Below are 17,654 nucleotides of genomic sequence, written 5' to 3' on the forward strand. Positions count from 1 at the left end.
CGGACGCGTTTGGATGACGTAAGCCGTGCCGTGGCGTCATTTCTAAGCGCCGGGAGCGGCCGGTACCCGCGGCTGGGCAATGAGCGCGGGTGAGGCGGCGCGGGAGGGAGCAGCCGGCGGGGCTCGGCGCCCTCGGCCTTGCGGCGGCTGGTTCCCCGTGTCCCCGCCGCGGGCTGGGATCCGTCCGGCTCCGCTGAGCTGCCAGCGGTCCTGGGAGAGCCCCTCTGCGCGGGGGCCTTCAGCCGGTGGCGCTCGGCCCTCGCAGGGAGCCTGGAGTGACCCCGCCGTGTTGTGGCTTTTTCAGATGACGAGCTGAGCCTGCTGGTCATCGTCATCGACACCAACCCGATCTGGTGGGGAAAGAAAGCGCAAGGAGAAGCTGAGGTACCCCCTCTGGGTGTTGGTGCTTCTGATAGTGATTTCTGAATGAAAAAACTTATTATTTAAAAAAAAAAATCTTAATAATTAGGCAACAGGTGGGACTGGTCTTTGATTTCTGAGCTATGCCAATATTGTCTGCTAAAACGGATATAATGGATTTTAGAATACTCTTTTAAATATAGCGACCCAGCATTGTGTACTTTTCAAAGCTCTTTTCCTAATGCTTCCCATTAAGAAAGGAAGCTCTTCTGGTGTATTAAAACTCAAGTTCTTTAGTTACTTGAGAGATTTCTTCTAAGTTACTTAACTGTAAACGTTATTGTGCTCTACTTTCTTCTTTTTTTCAGCAGTTCACCCTATCAAAATGCATCGATGCAGCGATGGTACTGGGAAATTCACACTTATTTATGAATCGTACCAACAGGCTCGCTGTAATAGCGAGTCACACACAAGAAAGGTATAGTTGCATCTTAACAGTGTAAAGGTTTAAAGTACACTTTTCTATATCTGTGTCCTGATCTTCATGTTAGAATGAAGTATATAATTGAAACCAGGTTTAAAACGCATAATGTATCATTGTCTTAAGAACAGAAATTAACTAAAACTGTGTAGGAAAGAAGTAATTGATTTAGTGCCTTACACAAAGCAGCAAAAAGGTTTGTAAGACAGAAGGAAGATTTGAATAGACTTTCACTTAAAAATATATGGGGAGAGGGAGAGAGGGGATGGTAGAGACGCAGTGAGCAGGACAATGCAAGTAGCAGAAGTTTCCTGTTTAGTGGATATTCCCCAGATATTTGTGAATCTCGGGATCTACCCCTAAGTGCAGGCATGGTATCTATTTGCCATGTGCCTTGAAAGAGGGGAGGTGAATTTGGGTTTTCCTCCATTTTGGGTTTGAAGATTACCTGCCTTATATGGTCTCTTTAATGTCTAAAGCATTAAAATTATTTGAAATTAAACTTCTGAGTATTGCTGTCTACAGCTGATTAGTTCATGGTGTTTTTTTCTTACAAGGTTAAAGGCAAAACATGAATACTATGTTTTTTTCCTGTTTCAGCCGTTTCTTGTACCCTGGGAAGCGTTGGGCTTTTGCAGACCTCTTTGGAGATGGCGGTAGCTCCATGGAATCTAATTGCTCTGGTAGCAAGGATGGAAAATATGAATTGTTAACAGCAATAAATGATGCAATTGCAGAAGAGATTAAAGACCTCATGACAAAAAGTAAGGAAAACAAAATTCTAGGCTTAATACACAGAATTGCAGAACGCTTGGACTCTCAAGGAGTTGTAGGAATTTCCTTTATTTTGATCATGCGAATTCTAATGTTTGAAATAGATTAGTTTATTATGCTTGACACTCCAGCCCTCCGCATTAATACCATTTGCCAAAGATAAAACTTGTAGTATTTGGTATAGTCAGGTTCAGCAACTGTTTTTATATACAAAAGTAACTTTTGCAACTCTTCTTGTATTGCAGCTGACATGAGGGGCCAGCAAACAGAAACTCTGTTAGCAGGATCACTTGCTAAAGCACTTTGCTGTATCCTTTTCATCATGGAATCTTCAAAGCCTTTATGTAGTTTTAAGATTGTTTCTTATAATATTAAGTATGCTTCAATATAGGTTTTATTATTCCTGTTCTGTCATAAGACTCAAAACTGAAATGTCTGCCTAATAACTGTGGGTCGTGTATTAAGATGTGTGTTGGCTAAGGTGGTGAATACGTGGTGTGGATAGGAGTTATTGCCAAGAACAGAATGTAGATTCCTTAATGTCAGCTAACGTAGATATCAACAGGATGAGCAAAGAGGTAAAAGGTAATACCTCTTCTTATGTTCTGAGTAGTTACTTAAGTGTTTGAATCAGAATAACATTTAAATACCTAAGTACACACAAACAAATATACATATGTTTTGACACACCTCCATTTCCCAAATTGGCAGTAATAGGTACAGGTTTATCCCGATCATTAAAAATTGCCCAGTTTAAACTAGGTCTTGGTGACAATTAGAAATAAAGGACCTGATCATTGGTTCATATTCTTGTTCTGATTTTCTGTTGCATGCAAGTGAAATGAGTAAAACTGAAACTGGAATCTCTTCAGAGTAACTGGAGCTTGAGAGGAACTTGTTTGAAGTCACAAAATGTACAAATCCTCTTCCAAATGGATGACCTGCAGAGCTGTGATGATAGTTGAATTCCTTACTCAGTTTTGGTTTTCCTCTTCTATAATCACAAAAAGTGCTATTTGTGCAAATAGTTTTGCAAGGAGCAGATTAGACTACAATCAGCTATGCATTTCAGATCACTTTAATCAGTGAGAAATACCATAGAAGTTGTGATACGTGTTTCAAGCAGTGGGTTGGTAATGAACAACTCTGAACATTTCTTTCTTGATTGACATCTAACTGCTTTTGGACAATAAATGAAACGGGTCTACTTTCATAACAAGTCTAAATTAGTCTATGTATACTTGCCGAATATTTTTGCTGCTCTCTGTGCCACTGGGACTTCAAAATAGTTCATATACGTATTTTAACTGAATGTTAGATATCTAACATCTGAGATGTTAAATGCTACAGAATTACAAGGGCAAACTACAGGTGACAGAAGCAATGTACTCATGTATTTCTTTTTCTTTGCAATATTTAGCCAATCAAGAAATTAAATCAAGGATTTTGGTAAGAACTTTTGTTGTCAGTTTTCTTTTAGTCTTGAAATCTGGTGATATTATGCAAGTTAACAAGTTTGAATTGCTTTATTTAGGTCATAAAAGCTGCAGAAGACTGTGCGTTGCAATATATGAATTTCATGAATGTGATCTTTGCAGCACAGAAACAGGTGAAGCCGGCATTTCATTTTGATAGATATTATCTTTTATTAATGTGCCAAGATAACAAAATGGTTCATTTCTCTTATGATTATGATCTAGTTAAAGACTCCTTGAAGTGAAGTCTGTCGTGGCCAGGGTGAAAGGTGGTAACCAAGTTTAAAAAAAAACATAAAGGGTTTGCTAGATGAATTAAAGATTACTGTGGAAGCACAGATAGTAGCCGTTTGTCCCGCCTTGCAGGTAATGTGTATGAGGTACCTTTGATGATAGTTCTTTTATTACCATGCATTAGAAGGGAGATGCTGGAAATTTGGATTTGTGTTCCTATCATGTGAAAGAGCTTCCCTATGGGTGTGGTGATCCTGCAGCTGTAAAAGCATGTGCATTTATACGTGGAGCGTATTTATAGCAGACACAGACCATGACAGTAACACTGATGAGGCTACAATGGTCCTAGTGGAATCTGTTTTTTCATGTGTTTTGTCTCTTTTCTTGCAGAGTATTTTGATTGATGCCTGTGTCTTGGACTCTGATTCAGGTCTTCTACAACAGGTACAGACTTCCTATTCTTATTTGCTGTTTACGTTTATTTGTAGATACGCGATGCTATATAGTTTGACGTGTTCTTAAGTTCTCTTCTTGCCTTTGTTTCAAGAGTGGATGTGGAAATATGTTCAGTGAATCTGACAGTTCCAACATGCAGGCTTTGAGCAGTATGTGGATATTTTAAATACCCTGTTAATCTCGTAAACCATAACAATCTGATCACGCTCTCTGCTTTCCAGGCTTGTGACATTACGGGTGGCATATATTTGAAAGTACCCCACATGCCATCCCTTCTGCAGTATTTATTGGTAAGTCATTTAAAAAACACTTCAGTGTTTTTTCCTGTGTTAGACTTGAAATCTGACTGACTTCATTGAGAAGGTAAAACAGCAGTACCATTCCAATTTGCAAAATATTTTTTCTGTATTCATGCAGTGGGTATTTCTCCCTGATCAAGAGCGGAGATCACAGCTTGTCCTTCCACCTCCCGTTCATGTTGACTACAGAGCTGCATGCTTCTGTCATCGAAATCTCATTGAAATTGGTTATGTGTGCTCTGTGTGCTTGTCAAGTAAGTTTATAAATATTTAAGAGTCTGATTTCTTACGTTCAAATGAATTGTTTTAGTGAAAGCTGATTCTTTTTATTTTCCAGTATTCTGCAACTTCAGTCCTATTTGTAGTACATGCGAGTAAGTGTTTCTTCTTCTTGTTTCAAGGGTGGGGGTGGGAATACGTCCAGTGTATCTGACAGTTCCTTTTTTATGTTGTTTCAGGACTGCTTTCAAAATATCATTGCCACCTGTCATGAAAGCTAAGAAGAAGAAATTAAAGTTAGCTGTGTAACAACATTATGCATATACCTCCTCCAGTAATTCCATGAAATGGAACGTATGTGAGAAATTGATGATGGCACTTTTTATTGGATATGAGAGAGAACTGTATGCAGTGTTACTTCCTCTTTCTTAAGGGATAAATATTTAAATCATGTGTTTTCTACACAGTCCTTTAAGTAACAAATCATTGTATTACCATGTAGCCTGTGCTGTTCTAAATACTAATTCGGAATTCCAGAAGTTACAGCCTGTTAAGAGACAGATGCTGTGAAGTAAAAGTTATTCTGGCCGTGGCAAAGTTTCACGCTTCCAAGTTATTTTCAAAGACAAGAAAGCTATGATTATTTTTTTTTAATGTTAGTGTAAAGGTAAGAATGATAATTTCTGGTGTGTAGGATCAGAACCTTAGCACTATGTTATTCAGGGACTTCAGCTGCTTGCTAGCTATTGCTAGCAATTTCTGGACTGAATTTGAATATCAATTTCAAAAAAGAAAAAAGCCAACATTGCTAAGATGGCTTAGAACCCACTTTTTTTTTTTAAGGTGCTAATTCCCCTACATGTGCACTCATCTGTATTCATATGCCTTTGTACTGTCTTTGTGGTATTTCTTTCTCAATTGGGTATCACTTAATTTGTGAATGAAAAGGTCTCCCTTTGTTTAAAGTAACTTCAATAAATGCAAACTAGCTGCTTAGTCTTTCAGGTTGCATTTTGAAACTGGAAAACAAAAAAATATAAAAATATTCTATGTAATGTGGCAGCAGGCACACTTTTTTTTTTTGTATGTGGTTTTATGTCTGACATCTGGCAAGAAGGAATGCTTTTGGATTGGTGTTTTTTATGTCAGAACAGGAGGATATGCTGTGTACTTCTGAACGTGGCTTTAGTTTAAACAAACAAAAAAAAAAAAGATCTTCCACAGGTTACTGTATAATTTGGTGGCTCTACCTCTTGCTGGTAACTGATGTTCTCCTGTAAAGAATACAGAGAGTAATTGTTTCCTGTATAGAAAATGACAAAATTTTTTTTCCCAAGACGTATACAGGAATTTATGTCATGTCTTGATAATTGCATCAGCTTTTTGTCCATGTAACAGTTGTAATAAGTGCCAGTCTTCTACGGGCTTGGTAATTGCCAAAAGCCATTTTGTTTGAAGGCTGTATTTATAATTTACTTTGTATAAAACGTTTGTAATAAAACTTTTTTCAAATGCGGTTAGATAGTGCTGTAGTAGGTATTTCTGGGGCTGAGCTACATGGCCTTGTTGCAATTTTATTGTGTGAACGTGGGACAGCACTAGCTGGCTGTGGATGAAGTGCCTGAGGGAGGAGGCGGCCTGTGTGGAGTGAGGGGGAAAGATCAGGGGCAGACAGGTCAGGGTTGCCTTGGTTGACCCCGCTTTCGGCTCTGCGGCCGCTCCCGGGCGGCGGGGGACGTGAGGCGGCCCCGCTGGGCTGTGTGACAGCCTGCTGCTGCCCCCCTGCTGTCCCCGCTTCCCCCGTCAGGGAGCCGCGCCGCCGCCATCGCTTCCCGCCCCTTCCCGTTGCCATGGCGCCGTGCTGGCGCCGCAAGATGGCGGTCGGGCAGCAGCCACCTCCTCGGCGCGGCCCTCCTTAGACGCTATGGAGGCAGCTTTCCTCGGGACGGTACTGCTGCTGCTGGCAGCACCTTGCCCTGGGCAGCGGGTTTGGCACCCCGGTGGGTGGAGGGCGTCAGGGGCCGCAATGAAAGGCGGCCTCCGAGGGGCGAGACTGCTGAGGGAAGGGGGCCAAAAGGGCGGCCGGCGGTGAGGGGAAGGAGGGCTCGGTCTGTTGTGGGACCTTCCCTGACCGGATAACCGTGGGGCCTGCCCGCGTGGGCGTGAGGGGAGGCCCCGAGGGATGGCGGGGGGGTTGTCCCCTGGGGTTAGGAGGTCGTGGGCCTTCGGTGGCCCAGCCCGAAGGTGGTGGCCGTGGAGGGTCCTGCCAGTGCTTAGCACTGGGGGAAGCTCGGAGAGGGAAACGCGGAGCTGCTTCTGTTGGACCTTTCAGCGTTGGTGAAGTCTGTAAAGGAAATTCTAGTGAAACTCCCAACTTGGAGCCCTAAACTTGAAACTACGTCCACATGCTGAGGGCAGTAGTCTGCAATTAGGGATCACAGGTAGTGCTACACCCCTGATACCACCAAAAAGTGTGACCTGAAGTCAGCAAGAAATGTTAAATATGTTATTGCCTGACTTGGGTAGTATCTGCATGGGCCAGTAAGTGCTGCAGTCTCCTGCCTTAATGTTATACTGCTGTGTGTTCACTGTGCATCTTGACAAATGCAAACTTGAAGTATAGAAAGCTACGGTGAACCCACTGCTGTAGCACTTTGCAGGAATGTAAATACAGTCCTAGGCATCATGAAATATTTTTGTGCTATTTGTGACAATTTAAAGTATAGGAAGGTAAGAATCTATCCCAAGCCGAAGACCTAAGTATTGTCTTACAGATGTCAACTTATTCTGTGTGTTAAGACTTGTTTCTTTCTTTTTTTTTTTAGTCTTTCAGCCATCATTTATCCATATGTCAGGGCCCAGAGTAAATTCATTTTTTCTTGGAAATTCTTCAGGAGTTAATTTTTCTATAATTTTAAGTTCTGTAGATGAAGCGACAGGTAAGAACACTTCATTTTTTCATTTCTTTTCCAAATAGCATGCAAATAAATGCGATTGAATTCTGAATGTTTTTTCTGCCATTAAAATTGATGGAGAAACAGCAATGAACTTCATTTAGTGCTTTAATTGTTACTGAAATAGGAACTCCAAAAGACTTCTGCTGATTAAGCCTCCTTGTCAGCTGGGCCTGAGGGTATGCCTACTTGAAGGCACAAAAGGAGTTTAAATGTACTTCTAATTTTCTAGTCTTTTCTCAATGACAGTGGAATACTTTTTTAATTTTTATTTTGATATAGGAAAATTGCAACTTGCAAATTGCAGCGGAATTAAAAGAGCTGGTGATTGGAATTTGAATGTAACACCTGGTATGGTATGTAAAATACTGATTCTTCAAAATGACAAGGACTGAACTGTCATATATTAGGGGCTAATGAAATACTATCAAAATGTTAATGTATTAACAACCTAGTTTGAATGTCTTGCCCTTGCCTTTTTTCCTTGACATATCCCTTTGTGTGGATGTCCTTGCTGGAGTTTGCTGAGGTGCAGCTTTGACACTGGTTCCTTCTTGTTCTCATCCTCTCCAGAATTGCCTGTACTTCCTGGCTGGCTGTAGCATTTGAGAGCGTTTCAGATCTGCTGGAAGGAGCCAATAGAAATAAAAAAGTGGTGCTTATATACAGCATGAGCTCTAAAATGTCTGTATTTATTAGCCTTGCCTTCAGTGTTATGGTATACATAATTCCTTAGGGGTTTTATCAACTCTGCAGTCATTCCAGTTTTCAACTGAAGTTAGGTGTAAAAACTGAAATTCACTTTTTGGTAGTTGTTCTTGTCTTTAGAAATGTGCATGGGATTTCTGAGGTAACTTAATCTGTGTGCATGCCTTAAAAAGTTCTGTGTACAGTTCATATCCTTGCTGTATTTGCATATCTTGGTAGCAGACCCTTTGTCATTGCACTCTCAACAAATGTCTGATTTTATATAGGAAGAATATAATTATATTGTAGCACTGACAAAACACAGTAGTACTGAAGCTTCTCTTTCAGAAGCTGTTGAGTGGTATAAATAAGAGTAATTTAATACAAGCTGTCAAAACTGACAAATTTTATTTTGCATTTTTTCAGACTGCTTCCAAAGTGACTATAAGCTTGACTAGAAACCTGCAATTGTGTTTGCCCAACGCTACTGACTGCTGTACAACACCTCTCTGTGTGGTTGAAATGCTTCAGGTTTTAGCTTGCCGTGATTCAGTGATGTTGGCCCATCTCCTGATTCAAGCTGAAATATATGCCAACTCTTCCTTTCCAGGAAATGTGTCAGGTAAGTGTTTAGTTATACTAAAGAAGAAAAGGCATTTTGGCTGGTCTTTTCCTCCATATATGAAAAAAATAAAAAATGGGATTTGGGCAGCAAGAGATACTGAATAATCATTAATGAAATTTAAAAAAAGGTTTGTACACGGTCAGAATAAACTGCAGTGTGCATTGTGTATTTACTTGGATTCCAGATTCAGATCTATTTAATCTGATTTTCTCTTCTTTTTTTTTTTTTAACATTCTTTTACAGAAAATGCAACTATCATCCCAAACCAGGTGTTTCACCCATTGGGCTCTTGTCCTTGTGACTTGACAGCTGGAGCTTGTGATGTTCGTTGTTGCTGTGATCTGGTACTTATTTCATATTAAACTTTGATTAAGTGTTTTCAAAATTTCTAGGTTCATTCTGTTGTCTGGGGCGAGAGAGGTACTGAATGCTTCAGACTAGATGGGGCTAGAGGGCTTGTTTGGATTTTCCAGTATTTCTAATAGTAAATATGACCACACTCTAAAAAATTGGTTTGTTTTACCTGCAAGTATGACTGTAATGCCTATGGTAATGCAATTACTGTGCTAAAAAGTGACCATTATTTTCCCTTTCAGGAATGTACCCCAGACTTGAAGCAGTTATTCAATGAATCATGTTTCAACGGAGTGTTTGGTGGGGATGTAAATCCACCTTTTGATCAGCTGTGCTCTTCTCAGTCAATGGAATATATCCCTGATTGGTTTCCCTTCCTTTGTGTACAGTCTTCTCTTAACAATACACCATTTCTTGGCTACTTTTATCACGGCTCTACGTAAGTCTTAAGAAAATCTATTTTCTCAACGTACACATTAGGCATGCTACCAAAAATGTAACCTGTTTCTATTACGAAAGTTATTTTGAAATTGGAATTTTAGGGTACAAACTTTAAGTGCAAATGGAGAAATGTCATTGGTACTATATGAGAACACAGGACATGAAAGCAAATGTATAATTATTTGTGTGAAGTAGAGAGCAAAGAATTGTTTAATTTTTAAACTTTTTTTCAGTTCTACACCTAGAGTTCCTCCATTTAAGATCCCTTTACAAACTTCTCCTGGGAGACTTTTCACCGGTTACAGACAAGGAGATCCAATTATGACAGAAGAAGATGAGTATTTTACCATTCCCCAGGTAATCACTTCTTGTTTAGGAGCTTTTGGTTCCTCTTGGTTTGTTTGATATTCTTTATATATGAAACTCCTTATCGCTTTGCGACCATTTCTGCAACTTGCTGTTGTGAAGTGGTAGAATATGTTTTTCACAAAAAAACCCCAAACCAACCACGAAATCATTATTAAAAGTAAATGTTATCCTTCCTGATCTTCTTGCCCATCCCCCCAAATGATAATATTTTAATTATTTCAAGAGGTGAAATCAAGCTTGGCATCCCAATTAGTAGTTTATGTCTTATCATATTTCTGTATTTTTTGGTTTGCCTGTTGCATTACTGAGCACTATCATTTTTCCTTTTGAATATTAGTCATCTGGTTGTACTTTATTCAAATTCCTTTTGCATTTTAGAGAGACTTGTTGGTTTTAATTATTTTGACAAACAAGGATGAAGCCATACTGTATACTGAAACTATTTTGAAAGCTGTGCTTTTTAAATTTTAACCTCTCTCACTACAGATTGAAGTATTTTGATAACATCAGATTACTTGTTTGTCAAAATGTCATATGGCTGCAGTACATACTTGGAGCATTTCATTAACAGTCTTAAAATGAAAAGCAAGGAGCTAGAAGAGGGTCCAACATACTTATTTCTGTTGAACTACCTGCAGCAATCCATGGCTGGACAGTGTGTTGGAAATGCCCCCGTAGCGTATCTCCAGAACTTTGATGTCAAATGCCTTACCAATCTAGCATCTTACAAGGAAGGACTGCCCCATGACGTGAGAGTAAACAGTGGTACTGGAGGTATGCTGCATAAACCCTAGCAGAAATGTGTTTTATGTTTCTCAGAGCTGCTAGAACAGAACATACAAGAGTGCTGTTGACATAGTAGCTATGTGTAATATCTTCGTTATCTAGTGGCTGTAGTTCAGCATTTGGGGGTGTTCTATTCCTGTTTCTAATATCCTTCCAGCAAGTCTCCCACTATTTCCCAAGATTTAGAATATAAAAAACAGTGGGATTGACTTGTATTTCACATTTATCTGTTTCTGGTGACTCGTACTGGTTATGGCTACGCATAGAGACAGAACAGCATCTCTCCCACTTTCTATTTTCAGGCTCTTGCAGAGCCCTTTTTCTGTCAAGAGGGTGCAGTATCATCATTTTAGAATTAGTAAGAAATGGTTACTTTCTGCATTGCAAAAGCGTATACTTACGAAGTGTCCTTCTGGAGTTTGAGATAATATGATTGCCTGCATGAAGAAACTAGCTATGCTCTCAATATACATAATCTGCTTGTTTCTTTATCAAAATTAATTTTCTAAATAATTTTCTACTTCATTTTCATAACAACAAGGATTGCATCTTAGATGTGAAAACAGTATGCCTGTCTCTCTTATTAGTCAGAATTACTGCTGTCTTTTGTTTTTTTTTTTATTCTCAGACTTCATCCAACAAAATGTCATCTACAGGGCCATCACTGACATGGGCAAATTCATCACTGAAAGTGGTACGTCTCTTCCATTTAATAAATAGGTTTCTTACCTAACCTGGACTATATAAGAAATGGGTGATTTTCATGCTTAAAATGCTTGCTGTGATTCTTAGGAGGGATCTTGTATATTATGTAATGCCCCAAAGGTAAACTGTTTGGCTTACTGCAAAGCAGAAAGCATTTAATTTACTGGATCTTCGTTAAAAGTTGGTCAAGAAATCAAGTCCCTTAGCTTACATTAACAGTAATTTTTGAGAAGAGAAAATAGTAGTAATAAAAATAAACAAAGATATAAAGAATGCTTTAAAAAATCTCCAGGATGAACATGTAAGTGGGATGGGTAGACTGTAAGCTGATGTATATGTCTCTGTTTTGAAAGCTCTCGTGCCTTTTCAAGAGGCTTTTTCATCCAATTAAGCAGTTATTTTTTATAGAATGGTTCCCAGTCAGTGGGAGGGTAATGCAGCACAAATGGAACTACTGGGATTCAAACTAATGTGGTTTTCTGGGCAGTGATGGCTCCCTGGGAAGGATGTGATGAAAGCAGAGGGAGTCCTGAGTCCAGAGAAGTGCATCAGCTGGTGATGTAAAGTCCAATGCTGGGTTCTTCAGGAGAGATTTATCTACAAAAGGACCTGGAACCGCTGATGTTAAAATATTGATAATCTGTGGGATTGTACTGTCGCCCTGTCCTAATAAGATGGGACTTAAACAGTAAAATAAATGCTCAAAAAGATGAATAATTTCCAGAATTTTGCCAGGGTTTTTTAATGGGTACTTTTTCAGCTACAGTAATATAGCATTCTAATTAGCAGTGCTTTTCGTTATGTTTTTTTTTTTTTCTCCTGCCAGAAAGCCTTCATGCTGCTGAGGTTCTATGTCAAAATGTAACTTTTGCAGAGGACTATACATTCATTTGGAAAGACAAGAAAATAGAGCAAATAAATGTCACAGTCTTCCTCGGAAGTTTATGTGATGGAGGTATCATGAAATTTCTTTTACAATTTTTGATTTACTTTTTTCCCTCCAGCATGGAAATTCTGTGATAGAATCTCTTATTTACTAATACTTCTTAAAAAGAATTTCCCTTGGACTCTGGAAAGAAAATGCATGGGACTGATTTCCATTAATTTGTATTATTTTGAATCTTCTGTTACTAATGAAGGATGGAAATTTGTATCCTACGTAGAGCACACTTTTTGCTAATTATTTAAAAATAAAGTAATATTTTTTTCTTTTCTCAGAAATACTGGCACAGAGATTCACAGTCAAATTTCAAAGCTTAAAGAGTATTAATGCAACAGTACTGTTTGGGAATCCAGGTATTATTACTTTATTTTGCTTCTTAAAAGTGAAAATAAAAAAGATTTGGTACTGTACAGATCATTATCGGTGACTATGTTTTATATCTCTTTCATACATCTTTATGTTGCTAGCCCCCTCCTTCCTGGCTTAATGCACTGGCAATTGTAATAGCGGTGATTAGTTCTTAGGCTTTTGTTGTATAGATATTGATTATTTAAAGTGACTGTATTCCTCCTGTAATGGAAATGTCTGTCTGTTTACTCCAAGATTGATACCATTTATTATTCAAACAATGCTAATGTTTAAACGTTCTTATGCAATGTTTGTGATTTACCCTTTTATGTTTAGGTTATCAAGTTGGAAAACCAGTGAAAGCTGCAAATATGAATGCTTCTGATACTTTTGGAAGCCTAAACGTTTGGCAGCCAGGTACTGGCTTGTGAGGTTGCAACTTCAACTGTAGTTAATGTTTTGGGTTTTTTTTAAATATATTTTAGTCAAGAATCTCTTCCAAATTTTGCTTTTCTAGACTATTCCCTAGCCTTTATTAAACTTCAGTGAGTAAGCCTTTAATGCTTTCTTGGAAAACTTAAGTTGAATGGACTTGTATCTATATTGGAACTATGCCACTTGGTGGTTTGCATTCTAATGTTTGATATTTTTGCACAAAATTGAAAGCTAGAGATCAAAAGGTTTCTATAAGAAAGCTCAAGTAAGATGTTTTCATTTCATAGCTGGCAGAGGTTTATGTACATTGGCAACTTCTACACCAGTTTTATTCGGACTAGATTCATTCTCTGGGTGCATTCTAGAAGTTGGTATTGATGAAGATTGCAGCCTTTTAAGGTGAGCTACGTAGGTTGAATTGTTTTTCTTGTTGCTTATTACATGATTATTTGCAAGTGTCTGCTATCAGTGCTCTTAACGTTCTTTTTAAATGGTCATGCATGCATTTCAGCTTTCTGCGGCTGATAGTCTCACATTTTTAAAAAAAGGAAATTATAATAATAGTTTCACTCAGATCTCTCTGTATTCCAATGAGGTTTATGTTGGAGTGGAATGCTTTGCCATTTCTTCCATTCAACAGATAATTCAATAGTTCAAGTTTGTTTTTGTTGAGTTATAACATCTTTCAGAGGAAACTGACCTTATGATATAGTAATAATGCAACCCAGAGTGGCAGACAGTACAGATTTACTTTTTGTGTAATCTGGCATTCTTATTTTGCAGAGGAAATGTAACTGAGAAATTGAATTCATTAATACAAGCTACTCATGTTGGAAAGAGGGACAATTCAAGTTACAGTGATCTAAATGACTGGGTGGAAATTATACGTAAGTGAGATTTGTGTTATTGTTTATAGTCTAAATATGCCCGTATGATGAAAAGAGCCTCTCAAAATAAAACCAAACTGTAATTACAAATCCCTAGAGATACTGATCTGTGTGTCTGGATCCATCCATCCATCTATCCATATATGTGTGCACACATGCATGTAACTCAATATGTATACAGAAACTGCACTAACATGTATTTTCCTGTCAGCTAGTACACATATGGCTTGGTATTTTAGTTCTCTGTTGATGAAGTACTCCTTGTTTTTATGTGTGTTTTTTGCTGCGTTCCTGTGTGAAAGTTACCGATATTGCATGGGACTATGACAATAATAGAATTATGGAAAATATAATGTTCTCCATCTTATTTTCATTTAAATAACTCTGTTCTCCTCTATAGGTCTTGATCCCTTTAATTCTGATACCAATGTGAGCAGTGGAAACTTAAAAGGCATTTGTCCAGATATTCCTGCAAATCTGAATATTCGCATAATCTTTGCTGATGTGGGTGCACTACAAGGGATTCCCCAGCAAGAGATTCTTGCTGTGCAGATCAGGTAGAGAGAGTTGTGTCTCTGGCTATCTGACAAATAAATGTTTCGTTTTGAGACTTGCTTACCTAAAATATCCAGATTAAATTTTACAAACAAAAATGTTATTTCTTTATTTCTAATTTTGTACATGCCTTTTGTTTGTGTTTGCAGCCCAAATTCCTTTGATCACAACCAGGTTTGCCTTTCTCCCTCTGAAATGAAAATAATAATTTAAAAAATAGTAATGGTTAACAGTAGATTATCTTTCTACTTCACTGAAATATTAAATAAAATCTATGAAGCTGCCAGTAGTAGGCATATGAAGGGCATTCCATCAGAAGAACATTTTAATTTCTTGTCACATGATGGAAGTGGCAACATTGTCTTGTGCTCCAGCTCACCTCAATGTAGAGCTCTTCTTGAGAGCGGTGGTAAATCATAGAATCATAGAATCATTCAGGTTGGAAAAGATCCTTGGGATCATCAAGTCCAACCATCAACCCCACTCTACAAAGTTCTCCCCTACACCATATCCCCCAACACCAAATCTAAACAAATGGTTTGTTCTTTCCTGAAAGAGGGAATTTTCACTCTGCAGACATTTTCTCCTCTGCCCCCCCAAGTCAATCCCAATCAAATACATGGGATTCTGTTCCATTTTGCCTCATTTCCAGACTTTGCAAGTTCTCTCCCTGCATGGTGTTGAAAATGCAGAAATCATGAACCACCTCCTAAATACTGTATATTTTGTCCTTTCATCGTTCTGTTTAGGCTCTAAATATCCATTTACAGCCCTCAAGTAATAGTTATGCATATTCTTACAGTTACTCAACGGTCATATGGCAATTCCAGTGCGGGCTTATCTGTGAAAACAGCACCAGCTTTCTTCCAGTGACTGCTTCTGTGCAGTTTATCAAAGTGCCAGCACAGCCGCCCATTCCAATGACAAGGTAACTTAAAAACATGGATACTTCACATTATGTTAAGCAGATGTGAATAGCATTGATCAAAAGGTTACTTTGGTTTGGTGGAGTACAGAGCAATAAGGCCTGGTTCAAAGGTTTATTGAGTAACAATTCTGTTAGTGACAATCTTCCTCAGGAGCATGAAGAACATGAAGGGCTGTAAATTACCCTGCGAAGTTGTCATTTGGCTTTAGCGGACAAGTGTTTGTGTTGTTTACATGAGTGGATAAGGGATGCTGAGTGAGGCTCCCAAACATTGTCTGAAAATGTTCATCACAAAAAGGCGCATCTGACTAAAAATTACAGAAATGGAGTAGAGGGGAGGCTCCTGTTTTTATTAAAGAAAAAAAGTCATAAGAAAATAATGAGAAGTTTGTGGCTTAGTTTTGTTTTTTCCTGTAATCTTGGACACCTTTGCACTCTGGTTTTTGCACTTATGCTGGTGTTCCGGTACTGTAGTTAATAAATCTGTTGTTTTTCTTTTTTCTTCAGATTTCAGATGAATTATACAGAATTTGACTGCAATCGAAATGCTGTGTGCTGGCCACAACTTTTTTATCCATTGACACGTTTTTACACAGGTAAAAATAATCAGCAGTGTGGAATGCTGTGAACTGTTCTTTGAAACATAATTAGATGTGTGGAATTTAGTCTGAAAGAACGCTTTGTAGAAGGGAATTAAAATTTCTTTTTTAGAAAGCGTGGTCCAAAAAGTCTGTTTAATTTTTTCCTTGATAATGCATTAATTTTTTAGCACGACTAGAGGAAAAATAATTACTAGGTGTACTTTGTGGATAAGGTTGAAATTTTGTGAATATCTGTTTGGCAGAGGTTCTTTTTCACTCCCATGTAGAGTTTGGAGGGAGAATATATCACATTATGATACCATTCTGTTTCCATTTCCTACTGTAATTGTAGCATTGTCAGTGTGTGTCATTGCCCTCAAGGGGTGGAGGAAGACTTTATTTCTCATTTTGCCAGTATGTGGTTTTTCAGTCAGCTCACACGAGTTCCAGTAAAAATTTGCCATATTGGTAAGATGGTTAATTTTTAAGTTTCCTCTGTGTAGAACTGTGGTGCGTCATGTTTCGTGGGAGGCTCTGCAGATCAAACGTCTGGCATTTCAAAGGGCATTGAGGCACTTGCACTCTGTTCCCAGAGCTGCACGGACAGAGGCAGTGGCCCGTTTATTACCTGCACAACTCCAGGGACTAAAGTTATACAAACTATGAAGCTTTATAAGTGTGATGCATCTTAATTCCTTGCTTTGTACTCCATGATTTTATTCAGGCTATGCATATACTTTGATCTGTATCCTTTGGGTTGTTGTCTAAACTAAAATTTTGCTCTAATATGCTTACACTTTTTTTCCTTTTTTTTTTTTCTGCAGGAGAACCATATTCCCAGTGTCTCGCAAAAGGCCTGTTATTGGCATTTCTTGTTTTACTTGCAGCGATTATGAGCAACCCTTGGTTTTCTAAATTATGGGATAGTTCCTTGGTTTAAAAACATTGATGTAAAAAGAACCATTTTTGTTAGTATTTTAAGTACTTTTGGGTAAAATGTATGGATAAATATTCCTGGATTTTGTAGACAATTTATATAAACTTTTAAAGATGCATAAAATGAATACTCTTACGATACACAGGAAATGGTTGTGTTATAAAAAAAAGGAACAGAATTATTTTTAATCGCTTGGCTCTGTGTTTGGGGGAGCAGGAGCGCAGAGCTGACACCCGCAGGGTGGGCTCTGCATGACCCGCTGCAGGAGGCGAGGCCAGCCCTGCAGCTGCAGAGGGGTCGGGTTGTCATCCTCATGGACACACTGTTGTCATCCTTATGGACAGACCGTTGTCATCCTCAGGGATGGACCGCTGTTGTCCTGTCAGGTGTGTTCTCCTGTCCTGGCACAGCAGGTCACTGCGGCGGTTCCTTTCCATAGCAAACCCGTCATGCCCACCTATTTTTGGGGCATCGGACAGATTGATCTGTAATTCTCTCTTCCAGTTAACTCTTTGGCAACCTGTACCTGATCTGGGCTACACAGGGTACAGACAACATTTACGACCGGTTTTCCTCAGCTGATCAAACACGATGTTCAGTTTGGGATTTCCCGTGGTTCGGCTCTTACAATTCCGTTAGTAACGTATCTTCTTTACCTCCTTCCCCGCCGTTTCCATCCCACGTTCCGGGGTTCGCTGTGAGGGTGCCGTGCTCCCCGGGCGGCGCGGGGGTGCCGAGCTCGCCGTGCTGCGGCCGCGCAGCCCCGCCGCCAGCCGGGCCCCTCCGCCGGTTGGCCGCCGCCGTTTCCCCGCCCCCCGGAA

The 17,654-nt window shown here is 39.1% G+C and overlaps 2 protein-coding genes across 3 annotated transcripts; both read left to right on the forward strand.

Annotated features, from left to right (window-relative positions):
• On the forward strand, positions 1-5,875 carry GTF2H3 (general transcription factor IIH subunit 3). Of its 2 annotated transcripts, none has more exons than XM_054219624.1 (13): positions 1-89; positions 305-384; positions 732-838; positions 1,442-1,605; positions 1,861-1,923; positions 2,171-2,200; positions 3,036-3,064; positions 3,150-3,224; positions 3,715-3,768; positions 4,002-4,070; positions 4,198-4,333; positions 4,417-4,453; positions 4,538-5,875. In XM_054219624.1, the coding sequence occupies exons 1-13, from the start codon at positions 80-82 to the stop codon at positions 4,605-4,607; spliced, it is 924 nt and encodes a 307-aa protein (XP_054075599.1). In that variant the 5' UTR covers positions 1-79; the 3' UTR covers positions 4,608-5,875. The 2 variants fall into 2 exon arrangements, with proteins under 2 accessions (XP_054075599.1, XP_054075597.1); XM_054219622.1 differs by having other exon boundaries at positions 729-838; positions 4,538-5,874.
• Positions 5,876-6,158: 283 nt separating this feature from the next.
• On the forward strand, positions 6,159-17,447 carry TCTN2 (tectonic family member 2). Its single transcript, XM_054219590.1, has 18 exons — positions 6,159-6,298; positions 7,124-7,237; positions 7,535-7,608; positions 8,366-8,561; positions 8,808-8,908; positions 9,161-9,357; positions 9,593-9,716; positions 10,367-10,502; positions 11,143-11,208; positions 12,046-12,174; positions 12,438-12,515; positions 12,847-12,927; positions 13,233-13,344; positions 13,729-13,832; positions 14,233-14,389; positions 15,190-15,315; positions 15,823-15,911; positions 16,721-17,447. The coding sequence occupies exons 1-18, from the start codon at positions 6,223-6,225 to the stop codon at positions 16,834-16,836; spliced, it is 2,076 nt and encodes a 691-aa protein (XP_054075565.1). The 5' UTR covers positions 6,159-6,222; the 3' UTR covers positions 16,837-17,447.
• The last annotated feature ends 207 nt before the right edge of the window (positions 17,448-17,654 follow it).

Source organism: Rissa tridactyla, chromosome 13 (assembly GCF_028500815.1).
Source record: "Rissa tridactyla isolate bRisTri1 chromosome 13, bRisTri1.patW.cur.20221130, whole genome shotgun sequence".
In the NCBI taxonomy this organism is placed as follows: domain Eukaryota; kingdom Metazoa; phylum Chordata; class Aves; order Charadriiformes; family Laridae; genus Rissa; species Rissa tridactyla.

Coding starts and splice junctions, on each gene's coding strand:
- GTF2H3 (XM_054219622.1), top strand. Junction 1,924..2,170: donor ACTTGCTAAAGCACTTTGCT/GTATCCTTTTCA, acceptor CAGCTAACGTAG/ATATCAACAGGATGAGCAAA. Junction 2,201..3,035: donor GATGAGCAAAGAGGTAAAAG/GTAATACCTCTT, acceptor TGCAATATTTAG/CCAATCAAGAAATTAAATCA.
- TCTN2 (XM_054219590.1), top strand. CDS start 6,223: ATGGAGGCAGCTTTCCTCGGGACGGTACTGCTGCTGCTGGCAGCACCT. Junction 12,175..12,437: donor CGGAAGTTTATGTGATGGAG/GTATCATGAAAT, acceptor TTCTTTTCTCAG/AAATACTGGCACAGAGATTC. Junction 15,316..15,822: donor CCGCCCATTCCAATGACAAG/GTAACTTAAAAA, acceptor TTTTTTCTTCAG/ATTTCAGATGAATTATACAG.